This window comes from Lathamus discolor, chromosome 1 (assembly GCF_037157495.1).
Source record: "Lathamus discolor isolate bLatDis1 chromosome 1, bLatDis1.hap1, whole genome shotgun sequence".
NCBI classification, from domain to species: domain Eukaryota; kingdom Metazoa; phylum Chordata; class Aves; order Psittaciformes; family Psittacidae; genus Lathamus; species Lathamus discolor.
Window position 1 is genome coordinate 135,522,121 of NC_088884.1, and position 26,291 is coordinate 135,548,411.

The 26,291-nt window shown below is 36.2% G+C and overlaps 1 protein-coding gene across 4 annotated transcripts in view; it reads left to right on the forward strand.

The window, feature by feature from the left end:
• Positions 1–26,291, forward strand: part of DLC1 (DLC1 Rho GTPase activating protein) — a 216,435-nt gene that overhangs the window by 37,826 nt on the left and 152,318 nt on the right. The window contains exons 2-4 of one of the 4 annotated variants that reach the window (XM_065696848.1): positions 845–994; positions 3,621–3,761; positions 5,728–5,800. In XM_065696848.1, the coding sequence (XP_065552920.1) occupies positions 845–994; positions 3,621–3,761; positions 5,728–5,766 (330 nt within the window). In that variant the 3' untranslated portion in view covers positions 5,767–5,800. Of the gene's footprint in view, positions 1–844; positions 995–3,620; positions 3,762–5,590; positions 5,643–5,727; positions 5,801–26,291 lie in introns of those variants that run through there. The other 3 variants (XM_065696857.1, XM_065696821.1, XM_065696829.1) reach the window with 3 other exon arrangements.

Here is a 26,291-nt window from a genome sequence, read left to right on the forward strand (position 1 = left end):
TGAAAATCCACATAGGAACCGGTGTGTTTTTTGGTATTCCTGAATTTTGAGGAAGGTTGTTTCACTGCTAACTTTTGTATTAACTTTCTATGAAAAAGGGAAAAGAGGGGAAGAACTCCTTGAGAGTTAGTACATCTAGCTGAAGGTCTTGCTTTGAGTTGCTGTTTTGAGGACCTTCTCTGTCTCCAATTGCTACAGATGGAGTATAGGGAAATAAACTTCATAAACTAGGTGTTTCAGACTGCTTTGTGAATACCCCTCACCTTTCTCTCCTTCCTGTCAGAGGATCTGCAATTTTGTGTTTACTATAATATTATCATGTATTCTCAAGAATTTCCAACCAAGACACAAATTTCTTCTCAGAATTGACAAAACATGGTTATGCTGATAAGTTCCACAAGGAAAAGTAGTTGTGGTTATCCTCAGCTGGAGAATGGCTTCTTTGAGTGTCCTTTTCTACATTTCAATCATACATTAGCCTTCATTGTTTGTATTTGTGCAATCAAATTAACTTGGGGTGAATATTTGGAGGAATGGTTTACATACTCTTTAAAGCATATGTGTATCAAGAAAATGGTAATGATGAGTTTCTGTTAAACAATTGTGTTATTTAAAAATTGAATTTTGATAATGGATGTATATTAAATATTAATATAAAATATTTTCCCAGCGGTAAGTCAATGTTCAGTGAACTGATTACACAATACAGTATTTTTCCTGAAAAAGAAATTTTTCTCATTATTCACTGTAATTTCATGCCAAATTTAGAAATTGAACTTTCTTAAGCTTACTCTTTCCAACTAATGCCATTTCAGAGTTAGAAATTGTATAATCTGTTCTTTAGGAAATAACAGAAGATCGGGATCGATCACGACTGGATTCAATGGTGCTGTTAATTATGAAACTGGACCAGCTTGACCAGGATATTGAAAATGCTCTCAGTGCAGGCTCTTCCCCATCCAGCACCCCGACATACAAACGGAGGCATATACCTGTAAGCCAGTTTGCTTACTCTTTCTTACTATTCTAAGTAGACTCTGGGTTTTTTTCACCTTTTCTCTTATAGTCCTCATATTTTTCAGCTCCTTAGTTTCAGAACTAAAGCTCTTTTTGTAAAGAATTTTTCTTGTATTTTTTATATGTTTTGAAGGCAGTAACATTGGCATTCATTGTTTCCTTCTGGCATCATCATTTCATAAATCCATTTCATAAATTAAGAGCTTCAGAGCTTCGACATGAAAAAAGGGAGATATACAAAATTCAGAAAATATCTGTCTCGCTAATTATCACTTACTGTAAATGCAGAGTCAGCACAAAGTCAGGATCACGCAAGTCTCAGAACGTATCTGTATGTCATTTGAAATTATGTAGTTAGAGCTAAAAGCAGATCTGAGCTACAGGTCTTGTTTTTCTGCTAGTGGGAGGGTCCATGAGATTTTTGGCATGCACACATATCAAATCCTCTGTCATTCAAAGTAAGATTCTGGCAGAAGTGTGTACTTTAGTTATTTAAATTTCTTCAATTATTTTATTTATTTAAATATGATAATTCTTTGCTAAGAGTAGTCTTAAGGAATACTGGGCAGCTCACAAACATGATTGATACATTCTTTCTTCCTGAAAAAATGTTTGCATACGTAACCACGAAGAACATGAAATAGCTGACCCAAGGTGTTTTCATGCAACCTTCCTGCTAATTTCACCCACATGTGGTGCAGCTGTTTTTCAGTTTAAGAAACCTGAGAAATACTGCACCAAGATCTCTAGGTGAACATTCAGGTAATTTCTTTTTGTTAGGGGTATTTTCTTTTAGATAATTATGGGGTTTTCCTGTTAAAGTCAGGCTTCATTATTGCTCTATAATTAAGTGAGTGCTCTTTAGGTGAGAAAAGATTTATTTAAGTTTCAGTGGGTTTGGTCAGCTGAAGATTATATATATCATTTTTAAAGGACAGAACATAATTACACTTTTAATAGTTAAACATTTTCCCTGCAGATACCAACGTTCTTGCAGTGTCTTCTTGAGCACTGATGGTACAGGAAAGCTGAAATACGATGTACGGTGTTAACATCTGTTCTTTGTATGTCACCAATCTGTGCCAGCATTTTAGCTAATTTGTTACAGCAATAAAGAGAGTTGAGGCAGCCTATAAAAGATAGCCTGAATGATAATCAGAAGTGGCACCTGTTTCTGTGCTGTAGAGCAACCCTCCAGAAAGATAGCTTTCATCAAGCATGGAATATATACTATTTATATATACCGATTTTTCTATGAATTTTTGGGCCTTTGAGTATTATGAATCAGAGGATCAAAAAGATTTGGTTTTCAGGACGTTCATGCATTGTGTTCAGTCTCGTATTGATTTTATAGTAAAAAAAGCATTTGAATATTGTTCAGAAACATGGGTAATAGGGTAGGAAGTGTGGTTCTGCAGCATAACTCTGCTAAGCAGAAGCTTCTAAGAGTAGCTGTACCTGAGCTGACTTCTACAGAGGCGTTTCCATGGCTCTGCTGCATTTCCCAATGCTTCCATTGCATTCCAAGACTCACTGGCAGGAAATATCTGGCACAAATGCATGGTCCTACCTGCAATGCAGCTTTGTCTCCAATTTCTAACCCTTTTCAGAAAACAGCACACTTGCATATCTGGTGCGGAGGCACCTGTCTAACTGGCATCTACTGTTTGGCAGACCAGAGACTTAACTGGAATTGCTAAATCAAAGGGTTGCCACTTCTTTCCAGTTCAGGAGCACAACCCCAGAGACATCTCTGCCCCATATTTCTTCTATTCTAAGAATTTGATATTATGAAACTGAGTTTGTCTGCACAGAGTTGGCTAGGTTAACAGTTCAGGCTTTTTTTTCTGTACTGTGTAGATATAGTCGCACAGGCTGCACCTCAGCTAATAATCCTGACAGTATATGGCTGTTTCTACACATACACAGCTCTTTGCCAGATATGTGTCACAATTTATCTGCAAGCAGTATAATCCCCTGCCCTCACTCTTTGCAGTAAATCAAACATGAGCTATATTTTTACTTCCTCAACAATAAAACATACTATATTTCTTCTTTTTATTCTCAAAAAAGGAATGTAATCAGTGTCATTAAAAGTAAGGGCATTTTAACCAGAAATAGCATTTGGCTGAGAAGTGTCTGCTGATTCCAAAATCGAGGGAGCTGTATCTCTGAATTTTATAAACTGCTGTATGGTGATGTCATTTCAGTTGTCTAATGGTTTACAGATGTTCAGTGAGCTTGCAATGCTGCCAAAGACAAAAGGTGGGAGCACACAGGAAATAACATCAGAGAAAAATGTCAGATTTCTGCAGCCCGAAACTGATTTCTCTTACCTTGCATTATAACATTTAGGGGAATTATACCTTTGATGTTAGTGGTGATTTATAATTTCAGAACAGCAGCTAATGCAAACCACCACATTGAAAAAAACAGCAAGTGAATGCGTACGTAATGGAAAACAATAAGGGGAACTTACTCTTACACAGAGAGTTAAGCATAGCTATTTAAATGAGCCTGTCTAAATACTTCTTTATTTAGAAGAACTAGATTTTTCTTTCATAGCCACAATTACTAAAGAGACTTGCAACATTTTTTTACAGGATGTTGAATCTGGTTCTGAAAGTGGAGTGGATGTTGCTTCAGTAAGTCATTCACAAACAAGCTTGTCTCCTAACATCCATGCTCCTGATGTAGCGTCTTCCTGTTCAGTAGCCAGCTCTGGAGCTAAACCAAAGACTGGGGTGAGTACAAAGATTATATTTTCTTAACTTCACTCATGATATCAGATTGGAGGTGAAGATATTTCATACTATTCATTACATGATTGTACAACAGTATGTGTGTGCCACGGAAGAAAAAGGACTAATAATTAGATTGTCTCAAGATGCCATTTCAATGGCAAGTAATCCTAGAAGTTTCACACTCAGAAACACACTATTATCAGTTGAGGGTTTAGGTGAGAAAATAAATTAAAAAAGATGTTCCATTTTACTTAGAAAGAAGGTTTCTTGAAGTATCACTTAGAACATTTCCTAAACATTATGGAGGATGCAGCCAGAGAAAAAGATGGTTGAATTATGTAATCTAATTTATGATGTCCAAACCCAGTCACCCTAGTCCTTTTGAGAGGCTGAACTGCTGTGTACTGTAAACAGAGGTATTACCCTACTGAAGGGAGAATGTCATTCTAAGGCCAAAACCAGCAAGTGGTTTCACACACTGAAGATAAGAGGGAAGCTTTTGAGCAGGCAGACCCTTTCCTGCAGATGCCAGTGCATGCTAAGTGGCAAGGAAGGGTAGGTCTGAGAGCTCAGATACAGCAAGGACCCTCCTTCTGCATCCAGTCATAGCTACATACAGCTTTTAGGAGCATGGTCCTTACTTTTGCCATTGTCCATCTACAGAAGAATCCTTCTTTCAGCTGTCAGCATGTGTAGAAAACCTTGGATGTCCTAGAAACTTCACATACTTTCTGTTCCCTCTTACACTTGCTGTTTCCACTGCCTCAAGAAGCACAGAGATCTAGACTCTTCTAAGCTTTTCCTAGGCTGAAAAGCCTTAGCATAACTCCTTTTCCATCTGTTCACAAATTCAAACACTGCTGATAACTGACCAGCAGAAAATCTGGGATAAAATATTAAAATATAAAGTGTGGTTATCATAAGTATATACTATTATAACAAGTTTATAAAAAGTAAAATAGAGGCCAACTGTCATTTACTGCACTGCAATAATAGCAAGTTAACTAATGTCTTCGATTGAGGCAGTAAAAGAAGTTCTAATAAACATTTACATTTAAGATTGTTCACTTGTACAAAAATAAATTCACTTGTAATTTATCACCAGTGCATAACTATAGCAAATAGAGAGCTCTGCACTCTGTCATTGAGCACAATGCAGCACAAATTCTCAAATAAGAACATACGTTACACTAGAAGATGATAGCCTACTTTTCCAGATCCTGAGAAGAGCACAGACCCTCTCTAAGGTATTAAATATCCCTTTTAAATTTAGGTTTCTCTACTAATATTTGAGGGACTCTTAACACCTGGCTTTGCAGAGGTGTGGTTCACTTCCTTTGGAGTTAGACATTGAGTGTTAATTCACCTTAAATAAGTATTTATTTGACTTTTGTTGTGATGGATATATCATGCTGAACATATCTGTGAATATTCATTTATTATATAATTTTTAATGTATACGATTTTGGAGAGATTTTTTTTTTTTCTACTTTGTAGACTAACATTGCATATTCAAAAAATCTCTGCTGATGTGTAGGTTGTAGGGATACAATAGAGAGTCCCTTGCTTTTTGTAAATTTTGATGGGTGAAATTAATTTTTTTCCAAAATCAACTCTCTCCTAAAGTTTTGCAGGCTGCAACTTACCGCATTCTGTAGTGAGACTTGGTGGTGGGTTCTTACTAGTAAATATGTTCAGACAAAGACCGTATTTTCATTTCTAGCATAGTAAGCTTGCAAAGTACAAAAAAGTAGAAGATTTTGGCTTGAGCCTAGATCTCCTGCAGGTTAGGAAAAACAAGATCCTCATTATTTTCTTATTCCTTTTAGCTTTGGGCTTCCAGATTGTTTTGGCTTTGATTGTGTGCCCTTCTGATCCACAGACTAAGTGCTAATGTGTGCTGTGGCTTTGGCTGTTCAAAACTTGCTGCCTCCTTACCTGCGGTCAAACTTTTATTTACCAGCAGAAGTTTTCTTGGCACACGCTGGGAGAATATATACCTTGATTCTTACCCGTGTTTATCTCTACGCCTGTTGTTCCTCTGCTCTGCATGGCGAGATAACCTGCTGCTGGTTGCTTGACTGCAAACCTACACTAGTAGAAAAGAAGATCCCTTATTCTTGCCGTGTTTAGCATTGGGCTCTACCCAGGATGAATTTTTAAAAATGGCATATTGAATGGCATGTCCTTGAAACACTGCCCAGAACAGACATTGGGGATGCCTCTGTGCAGCTGATTTCAATGTAGGTATCTTCTGTGAAAATCCTCAGTGTGGTGATCTTTCTGTAAAGAAGACTGTTCTTATAGTTTCTGGGGTTTTTTGTCAGACTAGGTGGTGTGGGAATAAATTTATTCTGCACTGGAAACTCAGCAAAATGCTTTTTAATGGTGATGGACTGTTTCAAAGATTTTACTTCCTTTCTGGTGTATACACCTGCAGATTTCGAGGATTTCAAATGCTTAGTCTCCAAGGACAACTTATTGTGTTGTGTTTATTAATAATATAATAATTATTAATAATGTTTATTAATAAAATCTAAACAGGAGTACATCAACAATTATATTTAAAAATCAGTATCTATTATACTTTTCACATTAATAGTAGATATCAAAGGTGATATTAAAGAAAAATGGGGGGGTGTTCGCATACACATTATTCTATATTTAATAAAAATTCACTTATGGATAGTCAAATTTAGTCTTCTCAGTGTGAATGCCTATGTAAAGTTCATGTGTGCACATACAGAGTACTCCTTGCTGAATACAGTCATGACAAGCATTATAGGAAGTTATAGGGTGCAGCATGAAAGCCTTTGTTATCCAGATGTACATGGTGTGTTGGGTTTATGAAAAGTATACAGCTGAATAACCTTCATCCTGAATTTAGGATGCTGCTGTTATATTTCATGGTCAGGGTGAAATAGCACATGCGATCAATAGAGTGTTTGGTTCACAGTATAACAATTGACTCAAAATGTATGAGTTTGGCGAGGTACACAAATGGACAATCCTTGTGAAATAAGGATTCACATGATTGAACAGGTATATTTCCCCACACAGTTTAGGATTGGATAGTAAGAATTGGTTTTGGCATCTTTATATTACTTATTTTTACAGAATAAAGAATTTTCTTGCTTCTGTAATTAACACATTTCTATGTTCTGGCTTTTATTCACCAGTCTCCAAAATAGACAAATGATTTTTTGATATTAGCACTTGAGGATGTACACTTGGCAAGCGTTAATCACATGAGAATTGAAATCAGCTTAACAAAATATGAAATCAACAGGCTTTTGCTCCAATGGCCATGAGAAACACTGGAAAATGGAAGTGTCTGGACTGGATTTGGAAAGGGAAGAATGTAAATACCCTGCATGTCTTACCTTCTACAAAGTAGTGCCGCATATCTGGATACTTAAAACACACTGTTCAACAGCAAGGACCAGAAAGGATTTGGTTTTAAATTTGGCTTGATTGTTACAAAACCAAAATGTGGTTACAGAATTTAAAATATATTTTAATAACAAAAGGTAAGTTATGGTAGCCTTTTCCAGCAGCCAGTTAAAAGCTAATTAAGGAAAGCCTTAATCTATTACCATTGTCTTTTCTTTTTTCTTTTTTTTTTTTTTCTAAATATAAATAATTGGCTAACAGACAACAGCTAAGCCCTCAAAGCTGTGGCCAAACTCTTGTCCTTGAACATCTGCTCTGCAAAGCCTATCTGTTTTTTGTTGAGGTGAAAAAAAGCAGCTGTGATTTTCTACTGCTTTTCTTGGCCGTTCCATCCCTCTTGCTTCAACAGTGTCCAACTTATCCTTAATCACGCTGTGCAAAGGTAATCAGAAATCTATTATCACCAGAATAGCTGTTTTCTAGAAGATTGTTTTTCAGATTAGCTGTAATGACTCATTTAAAATGCATTTGTTTGTCAAAGTGATTTTAGGCACCAGTTATGCCTGCAAGTACAAAATGACCTGGTCTTGCTGCACACTAGAATGGGATTCAGGTGCAGCTACTGACTTCAGTGAATCCCTGGATGAGCTCAGGAGTCCACTTTCACAAATCTTGTTACTGGGTTGGGACAAAAGGTTGTATTATTTAGACGACAGTTTTGCAGAGACTGTTTGTTTGTATGTACTAAAATAATTTGCCCTTCCACATACACTTTTGATTCATATTAGGTTTTAAAATTTCAGCTATTTAGAGAAAGCCAAATCATTCTGTGAAGAATAATTTATAGATTTGTAGATTAAGAAATAGAGTTCAAGTTTCTTGCTGCTTTTCTTTACTGATTCTTAACAGAAGCAGCTAAAATTTATGGTAACTACAAGGGCAGCAACTCTTTGAAATGTTTACATTTCCCACTGCATTATGTTTTATGGTAAATTCAGTGTACTATGAGGTGTGCAAACACACCTAGAAGATGTCAATGAATTTTTGTGCAGCTTTTTCACAGTGGGTCATGCCACTTGAAATGTGATACATTTTGGTTGGTGAATCAAATCTTTATTTTATACTTATTTATTTATTTAAGTCCTCATAGCACTTTTCTAAATGTTGCTGATATTACGGTGTTCCTTGAATTCTTATTTTACTTGTTCAGGCAAAACTGGAGGTTATTTCGGTAAGCTTTATGGAGAAAGACTCTTACTATGCGACATTAATTAAAATATTTTTTCTTTAAACTCGAGAATTTTTACAAGGAGAAGATGCCAAGAGACCTCAGGATCTGACCATGTTGATTAAGTTAGTGTTGTCTTTCACACCTGTGCTTTAAAGAAAAAAGTGTTTTAGAAGACAGGGTAAGGCAATCAATTAAGAAAGTAAATTTTAGCACAATCACATTTTCATCTGAATTCTGCCAGCCTGTTATTTCACCATACAAAAACATTCTTTTAAGATGTAACTTACCATGAAGCCATATTTGCCAGTCATGTAGGAGGTAACAGGAGGATTACACCATGTTTCTTATATGATCCTGTCAAAATTTTCATATCACTCTGCCTTGTTCCCCAAAGGGATCTACATCCTGTTTTTGTATAACTTCCTATGTTAATCCCAATTGTATTTCACTTTTTCTCATGTAAAAGAAGCAGCAAAATGCAGAGGTGCTTTTTGTTCTATGAAGTCTCTTAAGCACCATAAATCTCAAAGATGAGCACTTTTTTTTTTTTTTTTTCAATGAAAGCCACTCCTAGAATTTGAACTAAAATCCAAATCCAGTTACGGCATCTTTGATAGTCCTGCTGTGGTCAGGGACAGTCCCTCTTTTTCTGTCCCTCAGTTATTGATTCATGAGTGACCCCAAAGTGTATGGAAATTCACTGCGCAATGAGACGTTTGCCATCATATGTAGCTGCAGTATGACCCAGGAAATACATGTATTAAGCTGTCCACTTTTGTTTCCAAGTTTGATCCTAACATAATATTGGGAATATAAATAAATACCCAACTTGCGAAGTGCTAAGCATGAAGAATTCTGAGTCTTTCAAGATGTCACACCGTACATTTACATTTGTTTCTTCTTGTAACACATTTAGAGCAGCTATGCTTATAAACAGGGTTTTTTTTTCATGTTTTCCTCCTTTCTGTAGAGCTGCTGACACAGTCTTCAACACTGTGTTAGTCTGGTTATGTACAATTACATTACTAATTGTACTATTTCTAATGTGAAGTACATTTTTTCACCGTATGCTGCCATCTACTGCTTCGTTCTTTCAAGTGAAGGGCACTGGGAAGAAAACATCAGGCACTCACACCACATCAAGCAGTCCTAGGAACTAGAACATTTTATAATTGAACATACAGACTTTTATTTTTACAAAAAAGAATAAAAAATAAAAAGGAAACAGCTTTTCATCTTGTAAAGATGTATTCTAAGTATTTATATGATATGATGGACTAAAGGTTGACATTTTTCTTTGGGAACGAAGTTTTAATGGAAATTATACCAGATGAGGTTACTTTCAGAAATGTTAAAAATTTTAAACTTAGTACTAAAAAGAACTGATTTTACAGTAACATAAGAAAAATTCAGCTCTTAATGGTTTTAGGAGGTTTGGGATATTTTTAGATTAATCTCTTGAACTATAACTTTCACATTAGGAATTCCTAATTTTATACTTACACATGCAAAAAATTATTTGTACATTAAGTGCTGGTATACATAAAAATAATATCTCATTTTCAGTCAGCTGCATAATTACCGACAGAACATAACATCACAACTGCATTTATACCACTAAAGGAGGCACATGGGCCTGAGAGCATTAAGTCTATTATACTGGAGTGTTATGGTTCATCCTGGCATGTTGCTTATTGCTTCAAATGAGCCCAACTGGAATGAAAAAAAAAATGAATATTGCTCAGCCTCCCCTAGAAGATAGTCTCTGTCTTGCAAAATACAGAGTGATTTTCATTTTTTTCATTTTGTCCAAGCGTTTTATGTTTCAGAATAGGAAACACCTTCTCCCCTATAAGAAAAATTCACAATAAGCTTGTAATCGCACATGAAGTTGCTGTCTTCAGGTAGTTCAGTAGAAAAATGTGAGCAAGGGTGTATTTACATTTAAAGGTATCATGCTTGAACATGTTACAGTCTAACGTGTTATGGTATTGTCTGCCTATAGTCTAAGAGCCTGAGAGTCAAAATTCTTCAAGAACACCTCAGACCTGTAAACACATCTTGCATCTTTTCTACATGAGCAAAAAAGGATGAGGCAGTTAACATTCCTGGTCACTTAGGGAATGTTTCTGTGGTAGGGAATCAAAAACTGCAGTCCAGACCTCTGTTTGCGTTTGGTCCTGGGCAAGATTATTCCCAAACCTTTCAGAAGGGAGGGGAAACCCATGCTTTGCACTACTATTTCTTTGCTGCAGGTCAGACTTACTAATACCTGGAATCAAACCTGTTATGTTCTTGCACATCAGCACTGTGTTTATCAGTACTGCCATTTTTGAGAAATGGAAATTGAAATCCATAACAGGAGGAATTTTATTGTGTTGCTCTTAGAACCAATATCCTTTTATGTAGCTTAAAGTTAAATACTCCAGGCTTAATAGCTAGAAATAATCTATGGTGTTAAACAATCATGAGCAGATACAAAGACAGAGAGCTTTCAAGGTTCTCTGAGAACAAACCATATGAATGTCAATTATATGAATCATACGAAGTCATGCAATTTAAATTTTTGGCCTCAGTTTAGTTTGTTTATTCAAACCTCATTCTGCAATTAGTTAAATGCATTTTCTCACAGAAGTTAAATCTGTTTAAATCAACGAGACTGCATGTAAGAAGTGTCACATGTATGTGTAGGTGGATATGTTTTTTTCAGATTTAAGGTTTTGTGTCATAGCTAAAAAGTTTAATGATCAGAATTAATTACCACTAGAACACAGAATACTCCCAGTGCCAAGTGCTTGGCATCTTTAAAAATACATGCAGAAAAATCATAAGTGATTTTTTCCAGTCATCAAAAAGCCTCCCTGTTGCCTACTATGACTACATTCAAAGAGTTGACTCATGCTCCATTGATAAATAAGTAACAGTTATGTAGACACTCACCACAGGGCAGCCTGAACTTGCATTCAGGCTCATGATATAAATGAGAGTCATACATCCTCCAGTTCAAAACAAATGTGTGATGCTCATAAGAATTGATAGTGCCCCATCTTACAAAAGTCAAGAAACCCCATTTTGTGTGAGTTATTTGACTGCCACAATTTACCAGTAAGATAACATTGTGACTTCAGCCCTGCCAAGTACTGTGGTTTAAAAAATGTGTCAGGCTTCTGCATAAAAATACAATAGGCTGAATTTCAGCAAAGAAAGTGTCCAGAATACAGGAATATCATAAAAGTTGGAATGTGAAATACAAGAATTCAGACTGATGTTCTAAATTGCTGTAAAGCTGGTGGGGAAAGACATTTTCTATTTAGTTTATGAATAGGGAAGTTCTGGCAAAACATATAAAGAATTAATCACTCTGAATATTTCTGTTTTATTTCAGTACTTTTTCTAAACCAATGACTATGATAGCCGAAGAACCCCATCTTGTTAACTTAAAATTCTCCTTCTGATTTATTGCTATGCATCTTAGGATTATCTCAGGGAGCAGCTGAGGTTTGGTCTACGCATGAGGTAGACATTAGCAAAAATTGTGAAGTTTAAATATTACTTTTAGGTATATTTACCACTATCTTTATTAAGATATAAACTTTCTGATTAAAAAATAAATAAATAATATAGTTTAAGTATTGTAAAAAGCATTTGTGGCCGTAGATCCTTCTTCTGAATAGCATAGTTCAGTCCTAGGTACTTGATAAATGGCGTTAATGAAGATTCATGTGACAAATTACTGATTTGCATTTTGGAGAAATGTTCTATGTAGAATCATAGAATTATAGAATCATAGAACCATGGAAAAGTTAGGGTTGAAAAGGACCTAAAGGTCATCTAGTTCCAACCCACCTGACATTGGCAGGGACACCTCACACCAAATCATGTCACACAAGGCTCTGTCCAACCCGGCCTTGAACACCACCAGGGATGAAGCATTCATAACCTTCCTTGGGCAACCCATTCCAGTGCCTCACCACCCTTACAGTAAAGAACTTCCTCCTTATGTCCAGTCTAAACTTCCCCTGTTTAAGTTTCAACCCATTACCCCTTGTCTTATCACTACAGTCCCTAATGAAGAGTCCCTCTCCAGCATCCTTGTAGGCCCCCTTCAGATACTGGAAGGCTGCTATGAGGTCTCCACGCAGCCTTCTCTTCTCCAGCCTGAACAGCCCCAGCTTTCTCAATCTGACTTCATACGGGAGGTGCTCCAGCCCCCTGATCATCCTCGTGGCCGTCCTCTGGACTTGTTCCAACAGTTCCATGTCCTTTTTATGTTGAGGACACCAGAACTGTACACAACACTCCAAGTGAGGTCTCACGAGAGCAGAGTGGAGGGAAGAATCACCTCCTTTTGATGCAGCCCAGGATACGGTTGGCTTTCTGGGCTGCAATAATGTATTATCTAACAAAAACATTGTGAGGCATAAATAAATCATGTATAACTAGTTGTTAGTCTATTTTTTCATCTGAGATTTAGTAACAACATATTATGACTTTGATAACCAGATGTTTTGACTGATTATAAGTGTAAGTTATCATTTGTAAGTCACTTATTGATTACTATGCTTTTCTTAAAGTGTATATATTGTGACAGTAACGAAATACACAGATATCAATTTGCAAGTAGAAAAATTTTGGTCTATCTACTGTCGATGGATAAAATAACCTTAGGTATTTGCACCCCTTTCAGTCAAATAAAATTCTCTCACCATGACACACTTATCACCAGGCATCTTGTCTTCCTCCAGTGGTTTGTGGATATGCATATGATTTCTCCCTTACTAGCATCTTCCAAGTGAAAATTATAATTGACTTCTGCAAGCTATTTGCAATTTGTGTTAGGTTAAAGGGTTGGCTTGAATACTAAGGTGATGGAAACAGTGGGCAGACATTGACATTCCCTTAGTTTAAGTCAAAGAGCCTGAAGAACTTTCAAATCATAGCAAATAGCAAATTTTAGATGAGCTTGCATTATTCTGTTTTATCAGGCATAGGCTGAATTTGCTGACTAGCAGTGTTGAGGACAAGGATTCAGCCTGCCTTATTAGCTATAAATCTGTAAAGGGAGCAAGCAAAATTATACTTTGTGTAAACTTCAGTGTATTTACGCTAAAAAGAAAGAGTTAAAGCTTATCTAAAAATGTTGTTCTTCATATGCAGATCTTCCTTTCATATGAAATCAGTAGGAGAAAGCTTAGTTTCTCTAGCCATTCAAAAATGGATGACAGGATATGACTGTGTATTTTAATTTAAACAACTCTGATATGAACCTGGTTGAGTCTGAGCTTTTGAGAGTTTACTGGGCTTTGTTTTCCATAGCAGTATCTCCTGAATGCCAAACACTATGTGAAATGTTCCCATTTGTTCTTCCACTTTATTGCTTGATAAGTTTAGTGCAAGTCTCTCTTCTGTGCTCTTCCATATGGACCAAGTTGAATCCTTACCAAGTTTCCCCTTCTTTTGCTTGAAGTTACTTAAATATGTTTAACTATATGTCAGTATGAAATTTTATCTCTTTTTCAACACATGCCAAGAAAAGCTTACAAAACATTTGTATCATTGTGGATTTTTTAAAAATACTTTGTATGTTTTCTGTCAGCATGTAGTCCATATAGTACAAGTCCCATACTCCACTGTCAGTCAGAAGGCCTGTGAGTGGAAAATTGCTGCAAAAGATGCAAACTCATTCTTAATGTCAGTGGTGTAAAGAATTTATTTTCCCTGAAGAAAAACAAAGTCTGCTAAGCAGTTTTTTAAATAGAATTTGCTGCTGTTTAAATTGCTGTAATGCAGAGGTGTATGCATCTGAATGTAGTTGCACTAGTTTTGATATGACCTAACACTTGCAAAAGACATCACTATAGGAGATGGTGATTGGTGTAGGTGAGGTAAGTAGGAAGTAATCACTTACTACTTCTCATAGACAAAGGGCAATATTTTTTAAAAATTAAATCTGGGAGATTTACTGTTATTTTTTAAGGTAAATTTGTCTCAGATGTTTGTCTTAGACGTTTGGGGGTAAAAAGTTCATAACCTGTCAGAAGAGCAAATAGAAGCTTCTGCTCATTATCATACAACCTTACTGTCAGTCATGTAATGAAATCCTAATGCAGGAGTTGCATTTGACTTAAGAGCCACAGTCTGACAATCTCTTCTGTTGGGCCTGTTGTTTGCTGTACATGCATACCCTACAATTGCCGTTAGGACTGCCATGTTTTTATACATATCCTCTGATCTACTGCAGGTCTCAGGGAGAGAAAAAGAGTTTGGGTTGGTCCAATGCAGCCATATATGTGCTCTGAACCATAGACAGCTGGACATGGAAGCCCTTACATGGGCTGTTTCTCTTACATGGAAGCTATTTCTCTTGCATAGAGCTTTATCTCAGTACAACTTGTCTTAGTGATGCATGCCTCCTCTATTTCATTTTCTAATAGAGCATTTCAGAGCAAGTAACAAATGCCAAACATTACTGGAAATGTATGTTGAAAAGAAGGAATCTGAAATTTGTTAAAATTGTACTGAGAAATATTGCATCAGTTATTACATTTGTGCATCTCACCATTTTTAGTGTTCTGTCTGTTTGAAATGAAATAATAGGAAGATATGGTGGGGGATAAATTTTACACATGCAGAAGACTAACATAAGGATTTCCAATTATTTAAGTCCTTAAAATAGTGCTGAAGTGCATGTTAATGTTTTGAAATGAGCAGAGTACATTCTACATAAAAAACCCTTTAATAAACACTATGGAAATAGAAGTATTCATAGATTTGTGACTGTTCCCATTCTGTTCAGTTAATGATATCTCAAAGTCTGTAGAACAAAGGAAAAAAGGTTTCAGAAACAGTAAGGAATTCCCCTTGCTGGGCAGTTTGAAGGAATGGAAAGATGGAGAGAGCTGTTTGGAGACTTGCTGCAAAAAGCTAGGCTGCAGATTTTCTGGGAAATGGGGCTAAGGGCCTTTAAATCTGTGCAGAAAGATTGAAGTTTTTGTCTGTAAACCAAAGGTGACAAAAGTCTGCAACTTTATTCTTCACAACAGTGTTGCACAAGACCTTCAGCTGGGATAAACTGTTTTTAGATGTTGAATTTTTGGTTAGCTTGTAATTTGCCCAGGGCAACTTCAGTTTTGGCTTTGGATAGCTTTATGAAGAAATCCATTGTTTCTCTATCAGACTCTGAGTGCTTATTACATCTTGATAGGAATTAGATGACGGGACAGAATCAGTCAAACTCAATAGCACAGATTGAAAACCATCTTGTGACTGGGAGCCACAAGACCCTTACCTTATCCCTCAGTAATTCAAGAGAAAGAAGGAAAGCTCAAAGTGGTTTGAAGTCAGAGAAAATAATGTTATCTCAGGAGTTTATTTGTAAGGCAGTGCTGGTTTAGGGGTGCAGTTGTGACCCAAGCAATACTGCTTTCTTTTTCCTTTTTTGCATGACATTCATACAAGGAGAAGCTTCAGATCACCTATCTATCCCATGCAAATATTGCCATGCAGGCAGGTTGGATGCATTATGATTGCAACTATAGCAATCACATTTGAGCTGATAAAAAGTACCAAGAAATCTACTGCTTTGAGCATCCGCTGTGCTAATCTCCAAAGTGATAATAACTAATAGTGACAATTTAAACTGATGTTAAAAAATGTTACCCTTACAAAATTAAAATTTGTCTATTTATTACAGTGTTACTTACTGTAAAACTGTTTTCAACTTATCTCCTAATATTCATATCCAAAAGTTTGGTGCTTCATGGGACTTTGGCCAATGCTTTGTCGTTATGAAATTTGAATGCTTTTTGGCATAATTATGTATATAAAAACAGGAAAGAGCAGAATAATTTTAAAATAATGCTTTACTTAAACTTAAAATGGTCTCTTTTCTTTCTTCTTTTTTTCCTGTTTTTTATATTTTTCCTTTTTCTTTGTTGCTTCTTCTTTTTTTTTTATCTTTCTCTCTTTTGTTTTATTTTTCTCCCCATTTTCTTCTATTTTCTTTGACTTTTCCACCTTCCTGACTTTTATTCTGGATCTTGTATGAAAGTCAGGACAGTTATTAACACCAAATCCTTTCCACCCTGCACTAAATTACATTTGTCTTCCCCATGGTCTGTAGCTGTCTTTCACCAGATCAGTCCCAGCAAGATCACTGGCAATGGTGCATGCACATCTTTGTCTATCCTTATGAGCATTTGAATTACTTTTCTTCTCATATGCAGCTGTATAGCATGTTTACCTGTGGCTTGAACAAGGTAGAAGAAATACCAGCATTTATAGCAAACATAGGTTTTAAATGTTTTCCAGGTCACAGGCTGAAGACCAGTGCCTTTGGGATACAAGTACATCACTAGTAATTGTTGCTCATTCATGTTAGTACTGAATTGAGCCTCCATAAATCCATGTCTCCACTTGCAGCTGGCTATCTCTTTATTTATTTTATTTAGTGGTTATTTTATATAACCAAAAGTGGTTATATATCCACTTGTAGTTATTTTAGGTGTGCTATCACCTAATTAACTGGGGGGAATTTGTGATGGCTGAAATAATGTGCATTTAGCTGAAGAGGGAATAGGCAAAATCTCAAGAAAGAAAAGCTGTATTAAAGGGGAAAGAAACAATGTAATACATAAATATGCCTTTTGGTGAGAATTTCCTGTGTTTTATCTAAGTAAGAATTTTGGGCTTGAGCCCAAGACAAATAGTGGAGCACAGGACAAGGGGACAAAGATATAGAAGTTGAGTCAGAAAAGCCGTGACAACAGTTTAATCTGTCTACCAGTAGATGGAGAGCACAGGAAAGTGGAAGCATGTACGTTAAGAAGGAAGAAAAAAAACCTTTCATCAGCTTCTTGAAGGGATGTGAGATGAAAGAAGAAAAAAGCAAGAAAAGGAGGGAACAGACTGCAAAGTAGAGGAAATTGGAAAAACTGGATTCTAAAGGGTATAAAGGAAATAACAATGAAAAAAAACCCACTAAATTATGAGCTCCGTCAAATCAGCTTGTTGGTAGTGAATAAATATCTAGATTATCTTCTTTCATGCCTCGTACACAGTATTATTTGCTCCTGAAATATGGTTTGGAACCATGGCATGAATAGTTTGCATTACTGGAATGGAAGAAATCCATGTCTGCCTTTTCAAGCACTTTTCCAGACACAGACATGTTGTGAGTGACATCATGGAAAACCAATTCTTCTTGTCCTTCACATATGCCTTGCTCATAAGGAATTCTGTTGCCCCTGCCCTCTCTCCCTGTTTCTTGCCCTTGCTGTCTGCTATGTCTCACTTTGTGCTTCCTTTCTTTCTTTCGCCCTTTTCTTTCTTTCCTTTTTTTTCTTTTTTTTTTTTTTTTTTTCTTTTTGGTCTTAAAAGCCAGGGTGGGAGCAGGGGATCTGGTTAGCCCTCTGTTTAATAGTTGAAAGAGCTTGGTTTGGGGTTTTTTAATGCACAAAATTCCTTTCAGTGAGACATGCCACACATTCTGATCTCTCCCCTTCAGGCAGTTATGCACTATTAAATATTGGGTTGGAAATGACACGCGTCTGGAAATACAGAAATGAAACAGCCTTCCACTTTCTGCACTGCACTATACAATGAAGGTGTTGTAAATTGTTAATTGAATGGCATGGGTTTCTAGTTTGTAGGGCTTTCCATAAATAGAAACTGTACATTCCAGTGTGTTGCACTTTTTATTTTCTTCAGATTAACTACCGTACTTTGAACCTTTCCGTGTTCTAACACAGTGATTAGCAAAGCTTTTAGTTTGTCCCATTTTATTCTCTAAAACACAGCTTGTGCTCTGAAATTTTGTTCTATTTACCTTCTTTTACTGAACCATCTTTATGGTATTTTTGTACTATCCTTATTTTAAAAGAGAAGTAAATCCAAACAACCTATAATGATACGTGAGGTATTCCTTATATTCTACAACCCAATAAACAGTGAAATAGGATTACTGTATCAAATAATACTGCACACATTATGTAGATATTATCAGTTGACATAACCATGCAAAATACAGAAAGGCAAACAGGGTACTGTTTGAGACGGAAAGTGGGGTCTTCCAAAGTGATTCTAAAGTTTTGGGTTCCCACTCTGATAAGATAGCATTGTCTGTGAGTTGAACTAGACTGGGAAGTTAATTCTTCCACAGTAATTTGTTAGGTGAACAAAAACACCACATGAGAGGAAGCTGGTGAGGGATCACAGGCCATTGAGACTCAAGGCTGCAATGTGAAAACAAAGTAGGGTTTCATTTCAGAGAAGGGAGAGGAGTACATGACTGAATTAATCATTTAATAATCCACGATCCTGCAGAATGCTAGTACTCTCTTTACAAAGCTGTAACTCTCAGTCCACCATTTTTATATTCCAGTAGTATAGACTTAGGAGGGTTCAACAGAGTTTGCAGGTATTATGATGAATAAATATGAATTTATATGAGATGAATGAATATGAGGTTAGATAAATGTATGTGTCAAATGTTACTGTCCTTGAACAGGCAGGGGTCACCAGTATCGAGGCCATATTGCTGAAATCGCAGCTGTGCTGGGCAGGGCACGTCTCTAGAATGAAGGATCACCGCCTCCCTAAGATTGTGTTTTATGGTGAACTTGCCACAGGCTGCCGCAAGAGAAGTGCCCCAAAGACGAGATATAAGGAGTCCCTGAAATGATATCTCAGCCTTGGCCATATTGACTACCATTAGTGGTCCAACTGGGAGACTTGGAGACACATCATACATAACGCTGTTGTCTCCCTTGAGAACACACGCAGAATTAGTCTTCAGGAGAAAAGACAACATAGAAGGAATTACACCCTGCCTATAGCACCCAAGGAGACCTTTTGCTGTGCTTTTTGCAACAGGATTTGCCTATCCCACATTGACCTTTTTAGTCATCAACACGCTTGTAGTAAGCATGGGTAAAGCCCTTCCGAAATCTTCGCTCACGAAGTCAATCCATGAGATAAATGTGGGATTAAATATACTGTTGCTTTACCATGTGATGAGTTTCAAAGCACCTCAGATGATTGCAAAGACAGACATCCTTGAAAGTCTGAAGGAAATTTAAGATGATGATGTTTAAAATTCAACATTTGCTGCAATTAGCAGGTTTATCTAGAAAAAGTAAAATTAAGTATAGATCTTCAGCGAAGAGTGGCAATGAGTTTATTTTCTAAATAAACTTACATGGTTGATATGTTGAATGATAAAAAAGTTCAGCAATTCAGTATTTCATTGGAGAATTAGTGGGGTGATAGACATACAGCAGATAGCAAAAATGTGACAGAGAATAATGCAACCAACTTTATATCCAGCTTCCAAACTATTAAAACTCAACTCTGTTGGCTCATTGGGAAGCTTTGCTGCACAGTCACATGCAGTTTTTCTTATTCTTCTTTTGCTGCTTTGCCAGTACAAAAGCAGTTCAAGAAATATCTAGTTTTGCTATTGCCAAGGCTGAGTAATGTTTTGACATGCTTAGGGATTTCTGTGTTTTGAGATCCCTGTAGTCTTAGGAGAGGAAAAATATCTTTTAAAGGTTTCTCACATTGTTTAGTACATCTTGTGGATAATTTCTTGGAAATATAGAAATTATAGGAAGGGAAAATCAGAGCACATAGAGTCTATGTTAAGAAAGATAGAATTAAGATTTATTTTGTAAAACCTCAGAGAATCTGGGTACCTAGAAGCCATCCTGCACTGCAGGAGGATGTGTAGTTTTTCAAAATTGCTTTCTTAATTGAACCACTAATTAATAGTTTCTGAAAATTAATAGAAAGACAGACTTAAAAAAAAATAGATATCTAAAGACAGAAGGAGATAGCTGCTGAGCTGAACAAATACAAAGGACTTACTAGGACAGTTTAGCTGAATCTGATTTACATTTACATCTCAAAGTATGCTGAGGTCTCAAACATTTTAATATTGAGAGTTTTTCTCATTCAAAGTGAATTGCCTCTTTACAAGAAATACAGACAAGCTTAATATTTTATTTTGACTTCTGCACCCTTTTTTATTACATATCTACCTATGATTACCTATCACTGAAGATCTTTATTTCATTAAGTATTCCATCACAGCACCGAGGCCACCTCAATGGCAGAAAGTACACTGCCAAGAAAAAAGGAATCCAGGAAGTTATATGTTCTCCTCTTTGTGCTTTTAAGGAGGAAAAACTTCTAATTTCAGCCAAAGGTCTAAGATCTTCCTTGAAAGGAAAAATTCACAGCAAAGCTTTCACAAGTCTATATAAAGGACTTTGTATTAGAGGTCGTCTTTTGCAGGCAGCTTGGAGTCAATGAGAATAGACTTATAAGTGCTTTTGAAAGTGGGTTGCTCCTCTTCTTTTCCTCTTTTTTTTTTCCTCATGTTCCAAAGGTATTTTTTTTGAAGTAGTTTTTCCCTTCATCCATCTGAAAACAACAGACAGTACTAGATTCAAAGCAGAGTTTTCTCAGCTACAGATTGAAGTTTGTGTGCACATAGAATGCAGGTAGTTTTTCCCAAGCAAAGTGCTACCACAGAGAATGTCTGATATTTCTCTTCCCCACATGATATTTATACAAATATTTTCCTTTTTTCTTCTTTTTTTTTCATTTTTTTTAATTTTTTTTTTTTTTGGTGGGTCACTTGACGCACCTTTGGAAAATGTTTATCTGATGGATGAGATTATTTGCCAAAGGAATTTTGAAGACTGAGAACATTTGAAGAGTGAGACCTTGAATGACTGAGACAGAACCAATCTGTCTTCTGACTTTATTCAGAATTTCACAATCTTTCCTAAACTGCAAGATAAGGGCCAAAGGCAACAAACCAGCAGGAGCCAACTCAGAATGTGCCAAAGTTCATAGAACAGTTGCTTCAGGCTGAAGTTTGTTGACCCTTAATCACTTGTGGTCATCAGTGGTTCTGCTGCAGGGCCCTGCAGAACGTGAGTCCGATCAGATCTCCCACTGCTGCTGTCCAGGCTACTGGTGGGGTGGAGTGAAAGCTGGGACACATAAATCCCAAGGCAGCATTCACACGTGTCTGCCTGTCAGTGTGCTCTTTTGGACTACCATCCTTGTGTAAAGCATGTGTTTTCTAATTCTAAATTTCTTTAATCTCTTGCAAATGGTGTAGGTGGAGTTGATCACAGCACAGGCAAAAGATTCCTTCCAGTTAGCATACCTTTTATGCTTTCAGTACTCCATTTTGTCATTGATTGATATTAGTGTAAGCACACACTTGCACAGTTTAAGTTTTAAATAATTTTTTCTTAAATCACAGTGATAACATTGTCAAGAAATGCCCTTTTGCTGGTAAGTCTCCTTTGACTATTAGTGTTACCTTTAATGACAGCGTTGCAGTGAGTATGCTAGGCTGCTTTAAAGTAATACTGTGAAAAACTATAGGGAAATAAATGACATTTCAGAATATAATCTTGCAACAAATTAAGCGTGTAAGCATGCACTGACAAAAATGTGCTTCATTCTGTGACAAGTCTGTGACTTGTACAGAGTAGTAGCTAGAAAGGAATATTAATTTAACAATAATGCCATTCATGATACAATAAAATATTTAATGCATATTTTTATGGGCTTTATCATAATGGGGAGCTCACTGATTTTTACAAAATTGATCTTTATGACAATCACAGAATTTTGGAGAACATCTCATTCCTACAAAGTAGAGGCATTTGAGTATAGTCTATCCAGTACATAAAAGACATAAAAATTATTTGTAAATTATTATATCTTCAAAGCTCCAGAAGTGTCAGTGTTTCTCATAATCCTCTTACATATGAAAGGGGCGAAAGAGAGAGGGCATGTTGGCCTCTAGAGCAGCTGAGTGCTGTAGGGGCTGTGTGCCTAGGAATCTTCAGAACTGGATGATCTCATCTCAAAGATGAGAGAAAACTAGAAGTAGGAAAAGGAAAGTATAATGACAGTTTGTGTTTCACTACAAATCAAAAGACAAAACAGTTCACAAAGAAAATCTGGTCATTGCTATGACTTCTATCAGTATCAGAAAAAGAAATTAGCATACCTTCGGAAAGAATCTGTAAGCAGTACTATACTTTTCAAATACAAAATTTTCTATATCAAGAATATTCTAGATTCTGTATAAGTTTAGGAGTCTGAGAAAAATGCTCATAGGGTAACATTTGCAATTGCAGGTAAAAAAAATACAGGAGGCTGGATTACTTCATACTTTTCCTCATAAAGACCCTCCTCACATACATCAGCAAACCTAACTCATTGACAGTTCCAAGTGCTTTCTGTAATGGACTCTTTTGCTGGGGTATCTGAAAAACTTTTATATCAGTCAAGACAATGTTCCCAGGCTACTTAAAACATTATTTATATGACACAAATGATAATTTTCCTTGTACTCCCACATCAGTCTGCAAGAAGATTCTTGCTTTATACTGGTTACATTCCTTCTGGTGTATGGGTAATTTTTCTGCCCTGTTTGTACAGGATCTTGCACAATGAGGTTGTGGTCCAAGCCTGTGGCTTTTGAGTGCTTCAGTAATACAAATAATGTTGTCACCACTTAAAAATAGGTTTGTGAAGTGGAAGCATGTATGATCTTGATGAGAATGAAAGCAAAAATTTTAGCAGGCTACCAATATCGCCATTATTCTTATCTTTTAAATTGCTGCAAGTATGCTGTTTAATTTCAGTAACAGCTCTGCTTCAAGAAGTTTTCACTCTAAAGACCAAGGTAAGACATTTCATGCTAGGAGGCAGACAAAAACACAGTACAGAATTATTAGTGAGCAGAACATTTTTTAAAACATTCTTTCATGATCTCTTCAAATAACAATGGGCTAGGGACAGTATTTGAAATGGGAAGGGACACTTATAAATCTTTGGGGAAATAATATTTCAGAAAAATCTGAATAATTGGCTGTACTTAGTAAACGGAGAGTGAAAATTCATCCTATACCTATAGTAAAAGATAAGAATAAGCCAGTGGACAAGGCATCTATGAACATTTTTGTCATGCAAGAAAGAAGGCATACTGGGAGAAAGAAACAAATCAGAGAGGTCAAAATCTCTGCAAAGTAAAAATCAGAAACAGGGAAGGAAAGAATAACGATGATGATACTGATTCAGACCCTGTCAGGTAAAATATGAAGACAGTGACTGATAATTTCTGTCTGAAATTGGTGTGTTCGCTGTCTCTACTAATGAAGATGGAAACAGTTTCAGACAGCAAATACAATGAGTAGTTTATGTTTTGAAATATGGAAATTGCATAGTAAAAGTGTCATTGTAAGAACACATGCAATACATAACTATGATAGGAAACTGTAAGTAAAGAATTAAGTAGAAAGTTTAAATACAAGAGTTTTTATTGTTAAAAAATGGACTGAGGATTTAAAAAAAATAAAAAATAGCCTGAATATATTTTTGTTTAGTCTGATTTTTCTTTTTAAACATTCTCTCTCTCTTATTAGAGTGGCTTTTTATCTTAACCTGTGTGAATAAATTATACTTTTATCTTCTTCAAAAAACACACATCATTGTCATCTACTAGCAGATAACCTTTAAGGTTTACTTGAAAAAATCTTGCATGTTTTTGCATTCCCTCCTGTCTTGTGACAGGATAATAATTCTGAGAGAATTATTAGACAATTCTACCTAAACCTACCATCAGTATCACCTTCCAAAATAAGAAATGGAATCAGCTCTTTCACCAGTAAATCACCATGCCATGTGACTGCACATGGAATATGCAACTTGTTCCATAAAATGCATGGGAAATTCTTTCCTAATTCCCGTTGAGTTCTGTGTGGTAATCTGAAGTTCCCACAAAAGCTGTACAAGCTATTAAATCTCTACTGTTTTCACTAAAGTTCTAGTAACTCAGATCCTCAAACTAGTAATTACACTGTTACTGTTTTTGTCTCATGGATTGTGTATGTGCAAGTACAAAGTTCCCACTGTTGAAAGCATACATGCCAGCCCACTACAAAGTTCATCAATGGAAATTCTGGTGTTCACCCAGCGTTTCTATTTCCCCTGCTGCATCAGAACAGATCTCTCTGTCAGATACTGATTACTCTGGAACAGACTCTCACTCTGCTAAGCAAGTATTTTCCCAAACAGTGCAGTTATCTTTCCATTAAAAGGCAGTACATGAGGAAAACTATAACACTTCCACGTATGACTCTTCCAAGTCCTGGCCTAATCAGCTGTTCATTAAAACTGTGCCGATGCCACCATGTTAAAGAGCCATGTTCTTCACCTACAGAATGCATTCATCCAGATGAGAGAGACTAACAGATTATTTATTATAGTATTCCTACTCTACTGCCTATTTTATTTTTTACTAAAGTAATTAAAAAAACCTTGGTAATGTGTTTATAGGTAACAGGTCAATTATTCATCACAGTGTCTGTATAACACATGCAAAACAATTCCATGTAACAAAATTTTAAATTACCAGGAGAAAATAGTTTTCAAGGACTACCGTGCTGAGCCAAATAACAAATACATTAGTTATCATTAGCTGCATCATGTTAGATGGTGTATTAAAGAGGCTCAAGATTCTTTTTAACATGGTTCCTCTAACTAAACACTAAAGTCTTATCCCCTTCTAATTTACTCTTATTACTGGGGAGGAGTGGTGGTGGATAATTGTTTTCTGACTCCTTTCTATAGCTGGCAGCAGTATATCAGCTTTTTCATATCATTGGATTTGTGAGGTGATAGAAGGTTTTCTGAGCATGAGGCAGCTCAACATTTCATCTCCTTCCCCCATGAGCTGCAACATGACATAGGCATGACATGACCCTTATTTGAAGGGGTACATTCAATTGGTTCCCATGTACCAACTCTGAGGTACATTATTTCAGTAGCAGTTTGGATAGCTGCCCAGGTGAATAAGGTGTCTAATGGAGGTAAGGTTGAACTGACCAAAGCAACGTCAATTGTCTTAGGATCTGAAGTAAGAAAAGATCAGGAAAAATGATAGCCTTTAGTGATCTAGGATACAATTCAGTGTTTGCCAAAGTCAAAGAAGGCTTTCCATTGATTTCTCTTAAGTTTCACTACCAAAATTCCCGTGGCAGAGCTGTAACAGTGTTCAGGGTTTTACATGGGATCACGATCAGTGATTACTCCTCGAAAAGTTAATTAATTCACATGCAATTCGAATAAATACTCGCACATGAAATTGAGCTTAATTTTGTCACTTCAGCAGTGAATACTTTTATAGCATATCACATCTTCTGTTCCTGGTAAGCACTTAGGAAACAGTCCAAAGGATAATGAGTGGTTTGATAACTGTATGTAGGAATATGGAAAAGATATCTAAGAATGGATGACTTTTAAGTCTTGCCAAGAAAGGCGTAAGAAGATTCATTTACTACAGAATGCAATTAAAGTTCAACCTTGAAATAACTTTCACTTTTTTATCAAAAGGGTAGTTAATTGTTATACAGCTTACTAGCAGATGTCTCAAGCTGGATGAATTTAAAGTCTTTAAAACAAATTAAGTTAATGCCTAGGTTACAAGGTTGGATCCTTTCTTCCCAGTTTTTTTGGAAAGGTGTAACATGGTTCCAGATGTCTCTCTTGTTCCAGTAGTTCCCATGCACAATCATTTCTTTCCTTGATTATGGGAAAATTGAGAATTGTGTCCAGACACAACCTGGCAGAAATATTGATTTATGTTTTGGTTTTTTTTTTTTTTCCTTTCATCATAATGTCCTGAACAAAATATCCCTTTTTTCTATCTGGCTTGTTTAAGTTAATTCACTGAATTAATTTACTGCCAACCACTTATGGCCTACAGCCTGAATTTCTCCTGAACTTTTTAGTCTCCCAAAGATTAATTAGTTGATCTGAATGATGGCTAATTGCTTGTAAAACACAGAGACTAGACTAGCTGCTCTGTTTTA